The 5,833-nt window shown below is 36.4% G+C and overlaps 1 protein-coding gene across 1 annotated transcript; it reads left to right on the forward strand.

Annotated features, from left to right (window-relative positions):
• The first annotated feature begins 1,919 nt into the window (after window positions 1–1,919).
• On the forward strand, window positions 1,920–2,619 carry LOC107641949 (uncharacterized). Its single transcript, XM_088486215.1, has 2 exons — window positions 1,920–2,281; window positions 2,505–2,619. The coding sequence occupies exons 1-2, from the start codon at window positions 1,920–1,922 to the stop codon at window positions 2,617–2,619; spliced, it is 477 nt and encodes a 158-aa protein (XP_088342341.1).
• Window positions 2,620–5,833: the final 3,214 nt, after the last annotated feature.

Raw genomic sequence — 5,833 nt, forward strand, 5'->3', positions numbered from 1 at the left:
AAGGTCTGTCGACACACTTTTTTTTGCCACGCTTTTAAAGCGTGCCCAAAAGTGGTCTATGGGTACGCTTTTGCGAAGGTGGCCACTTATTTGTGATTTGGCCACACTTTTTTTTGCCACGCTTAAAAAGCGTGGCCATAGAGAGAAATTGGCACGCTTTTACGAGGGTGGCCACTTATTTAAAATTTGGCTACGCTTTCTTATTGCCACGCTTGTAAAGCGTACCTATAGAGAGAAATCGGCACGCTTTAAAAACGTGACTAATTTTTTTCTAACAGTCACATTTTTTAAGCGTGCCCATATACTGTGTTTATATAGGTACCCTACAAAAACGTACCGATAGAGTGCCACCCTATTTTTTACACACTTCACTTTTTTCTAAGTTAACTTTTAACCTATAGAAGTTGTAACTGCTCATACACTTCACTTTTATTTCCAAATTCATTTTTAACCTAGAAGATAACCTAAAAGCAAGCCGTCGCACCCAGCAAGCCATCGCACTAAGTTCATCACTGCCTATCGCCAAGACCGTCGCACCACACAGCTCGCCGTCATGTTCATCTAACCCTCACACCCAGCCCTCTCTCTGTCGCACCCAACCCCGCACCATCAACGATCTCTCGCGCCCAGCTGTTTCTCGACGGTCTCTCGCACCCAACCCTCACACCATCGATGCAACCCTCGTTAGATTTGGAACCCTCCATCGGCGCTGCTCCGTCCACGCACCATCAGTGGTCTCTGTCTCGGCGTGCCCTCCTACTCTCTCAGTGGTCTCTGTCTCGCAAACCCTTGTTGGATTCGGAACCTCAATCATTGCTCACTCTATTTCGCAAACCCTCAATTGCCGCTCCTCCCTCCGTGGTTCAGCACCCGTCGCATTGCTGTCTCCTTCTCTGAAGTCGTCGCGCCGCCGTCTCCCTCTCCCTCACTTGTCGCACCTCCGTCAGCCATGTTCAACGTTCACAATGCCATGGTAAATTATTTGGTCAATTTTTTCCTTGATCTGATTATTTGATTTTTGAATTTGATTTTCTTGGTTCTTCATTTTTTTATTTTTCTAAATTTCTATTTTTTGTTCTAATATGATCCATGGTTTAGGGTTTTTTTTTCTCTAAACTTCTTGACATTTGGATCTGTTCTGCTGTAGCTGTGGTAGTGCTCAGCTACTGATATGTGGTGCTCATTCTTTGAGTTCATTCTTTGTTGAATCTCGTTTGGCAGAGAATACCTCTAGATTTTTTGCAAGGTGGCAAATTTAGAGCAGCAGCAGATAATTACATTAGGCCTCCCTTAACTAAGGTATTCAAGTTTCTTTTTAGCTTCAAATTATGCCTCGCTCAGGTTTTTCGAAGTTGATTGTGATTTCTTTCTTTTGTATTCTCTCTAGGGAGTTCCATCTCTTTTCTCTGATCTTTCGTCTTTGTATAATCACCCTGGGAAGGTCAGCTTTATCCCTTACATTTCTATAACTGAAAAACTATGAGATATTTGATTGTATTTTTTCTTCCATCATGTTATCTAATGGAAGAAGATAAGCTTCCTATGGGTTCTGATTGTTCTTTTTATTCTTTTGAACTTTGTTCAGGCAGACATTTTGGAATAACTTATTCTTGTATTTTTTCACAGCGCTCTTCAAGCTAAGGTATATTAAAGATCAGATAGCGAAGTAGGCAGCTTAATTGCTTCAGTGAATATAGGTTTTAAAGGCTAGCTAGTAATTAATTACTACTGTATATATAGATAGAGAGTGGTCACTACTACAGCCTGTATGTTCTTGTTTAATTATTTGTTTTTAGTTGTGTGTATATTTAAATGTTTGCATCCTTGTTTTGGTTTTCAGAGGTAATTTAGTAAAGGAGGAATTCAAAAAATTATTGTAGCATTTATACTGAGCATCACATCTGCTAAAATAAATAAATATGTCAAAGAGATTTAAGATTCATCAAGAGAATAATGAAGGAAGTGGCGGCAAGAGTAGTAATGATAATGAGGGTGAGGAAAATTCATTTGACATGAATGAAGGAGCGGCTATGAGTGATGATGAGGAATTGGAAGAAGAGAATAATAATGAAGCAAAGGAGGAGGAGGAGGATAACAATGAAGAAGGGAATTCAGCAAACCCATGTAGCAGCAGCACAGCATCAAGAGAAGGGAAGAGAGGGAGTGGTGTGAGACAATATGTGAGATCAAAGATGCTAAGGCTTCGTTGGACTCCTAATCTTCATCTCTCCTTTGTCCATGCTGTTCAGAGGCTTGGAGGTCAAGAAAGTAAGTCAAGAAAGTAATTCCACTCTCAAACAGTTGTAAGACTACACTTCAATTTGACTTGGGAGGAGTTCAATTTGATAAAATGGTCTGTTTCAATCTTTTTTTAAGTGATTCTTCTGTCTTGGGTCTATTCTCTAAGTATGCCACTATTGTAGGTTCCTTATATTACAATTGCTTTGACGGATTCTAAACTTGGTGCGGAAGGGGCGTAAAGAACTTTTTGATTGGCTATCTAGGCAACTTTCTGTGCAAAGCAGTTTTGCTGAAGCTGCACAACTTCTGAAGCCAGCCTCTGCTGCAATGACAGTAAGTTTTGGACATTCATGGACCAATTCTAGCTTTAGTTCTTGAGAAGTTGAAACCATATGGAGGCCTTCAAGGTAGGGTTTTGTATCATAGCTCATTCTTAATCCACTTTGTTGCTCAGGGTTAATGATTAACATGAGTATTCTTATGTTTATTTTCTTTCCCATGTAATATTTGTGCTTAGAATCATTTGAGTCTGCTAAGGCAGTTTCAGTGGGCGCATCAAAAGGTGTTCAAAGGCTGGGAAATTAACAAGTTTTGAATTTGGATTAGTTCTGCAAACACTACTGCCAATGCTTTAAACTCTGCTTTAGTGGAACTACGACTGACAGTGGTTTGTTTTCTACATTCCAGAAAACCATATTCGATCCATAGTAAACACAATATCCAGTAGTTGAAAAGAAATTTAGATCATTTAGATCTCCAAGTTCTTTTAATAGAAAAGTTGAATGTAATTTGTTTAAAATAGTTTGTATCGTAGTAGAATTACTTTCACTGACAAGCATATCAACAACATAAATTAATATATAAATAATTGAAGTAGTTGTAAAATGTGTGAAGAGGAAAGGATTTGATTTTGTGCTCATAAATCCAAAAGATTGTAAGGTGGCAGTAATGGTTAGATACCAAGCTCTAAGAGCTTATTTCAAACCATATATTGCCTTGTTTAGTTTGCAAACAAGGTTTGAATTTGAGTAAACAAAACTAGGGAGTTGAGACATGTAAATAGTCTCGGTTAGATTTCCATTTAGAAAAGCATCATGAAAATTATACTGCTTCACTGCCCAACCTTTTGATAAAGCTATGATTAAGATTATTCTAATAGTTACAGGTTTGATAATAGGTGAGAAAACCTTATCAAAATCCACACCTGCTGTTTGTGTATATCTACAAGCAACTAACCTTGCTTTATGCCTAAGAATGTTTGAGTTTGTGTTGGTTGATTGCTTTTAAGATTTGTTTGACTTCCTAACTACTTGATTTATCATCTTGATAGCGGGCTGTTTCAACAAAGAGTGCTAGGTCTGAGCCTATCTCTGTCCAAGATATAGCGCTTCAGTCTCAAGCTTTATTAAATGTTAAGGATTCAAACAAGGAACTGCTAAGCTCTGTATACCATAATCTACATTAAATCTTCAAAAAGAGTTTATGGATGAACTGTCAACTGTGTTGCCTTACATGCAGGAAGATAGAGAAAGAATGGTGATTCGAAAGTTTAAGTTTGAGGACCCACGCATTGAGCTGATTCAAGATCTAGAGGTGAGTCCATTTTTAACCAATGACCATGTGTATATTTTCTGTGATTTTTGAATTGTAATAAACTACTCTGCAACATGCTTGTGATGCAGAGTGATATGATTAGGTACTTCAGAGAGTATTTATATATGAGACTCTTAATTGATAACTTCTTGAGAAATAAAGAAATATGATTTTAATGAGATTATTACAATTTGTGCTCTTGGAGTAGCTGCCCGCTGGTAGTTCTGCCCCCTCCACAGCTTCCACGGTTTTGGAGATTTAAGCGAGACTATCAAGGTATCATAACTTTTTTCTAGGATTCATTTGTATGTTAACTCAGTGCTGTGAATGTTGATGAACTTTCAGATAACAGATGATGCATTAACGTATAGTGGTATTGGCTGTAATTGGACACTACCACCATATGGTTTGCCACTATTCTTCTTAGTGTGAAATTCCACTACTTAGTAATAGCTATATGTTTGTTGTATTTGTTGAAACCTCAGCTCAGACATCGAGTATTTTTCTTTTTTTTTTTTAATGTAACTGGTGTTTCAAGTTTGAACATGCTCAACTAGTGCCAACTTATATGCATCATTTGATTCATTATGGCTGCTTGCTATCGTTGCAGTCAATGCAATGTTTACATTCCATTTGTCAATGTTTTATGTGATTTTAATGCATACTTTTCACTAATGCTTCCTTGATGCCGGCATGAATTTTTTTACATTAATTCAGTTAATGAAATGATTTAATGAGATGAGATAAAAATTTTCATTTGTTCACTTTGCTATTAGAAAAATGTACCTATATTTTTTATTTGGGAACCCAATGTATGAAATTTAAATCTGCCTTTAGCCTCTAATATTCTGAATTCTGATGCTATACCAAGTAATGAGAGTTAATATTAATATGTTCAGGTCAGAGGTGATGTCTATACATATGACTCGGGTCTTGTTGCAGGTACGTATTATTATAAAAAGGAGGCTACTAGTTTTGATTACTAAGTGACAAATTTGACATGGTTGAAATTAGTACTGATTTTGTAATTTGTTGTATAGTTCTCATGCATACAGGTTACTGTTGCTCAACAGCTTCTCCACCTCCAACAGCTATACAAGAGTTGCGGGCAACCATTCGTGTGCTACAAATTAGTCCGGATGTTGTTTAGGAATTAGATTAGATTTTTTATAACATAGAATTGTAATTTTTTTAAATGTTTATTTTGGAATTTGAATTTATTTTTTTTAAATATTTTATTCATGTTTTATCATGTACATAATTCATATAAATCAATGGAAGATTAATTTTTTAGTATTATATTTTATTTGAAAGATTAACTTATTAGTATTTCTATTTTTATTATTTTTCTTTTTTTTTATTTGAAAAAGGATTAGGCCACGCTTTTGAAGTGTAAGGACAAGTTTTTAATTTTTGGCACACTTTAAAAGCGTGGCTGTATATCCATCTTTCGGCACGTTTTAAAAGCGTGGCTGTATATTCATCTTTCGGCACGCTTTAAAAACGTGGCTATAGGGTTATATATACAGTCACGCTTTTAAGCGTACCAATAGATAAAAGCGTGGCAAAAAGTAAAGCGTACCAATAGATAAAGAAAAGCGTGCCGATAGATCAACCGACACGCTGGCAGATGTGACCCTTTCAAAAGCGTGCCGATAGCTCAAAAAGCGTGGCGAAAGACTATCGATACGCTTTTTTGCACCTTTCGGTACGCTTTAAAAGCGTGGCAAAAAGCTTATTTTCTTGTAGTGATTATATTATTGTTGAGCCCGATCCTGTACTACGTGATTGAATTTTTTACTTTGCATTGCAGATCTATTTTCAGAAGAATTATAAAAAATTGGTTAACAAAAATGTTTCTTTGATTGAACTACTTTATTTGCTTGTGGAGTAGCACACTTTTGATATCATCACTTCCTCTTAATTGAGTTCTAGCTGCTATCTAGCCTGCGCAATATCTGTAGAGAAAAAAAAAATAAAAAAGTAACTTTCTGTTGCT

This window comes from Arachis ipaensis, chromosome B5 (genome assembly GCF_059453495.1).
Source record: "Arachis ipaensis isolate K30076 ecotype BB chromosome B5, ASM5945349v1, whole genome shotgun sequence".
NCBI lineage: Eukaryota > Viridiplantae > Streptophyta > Magnoliopsida > Fabales > Fabaceae > Arachis > Arachis ipaensis.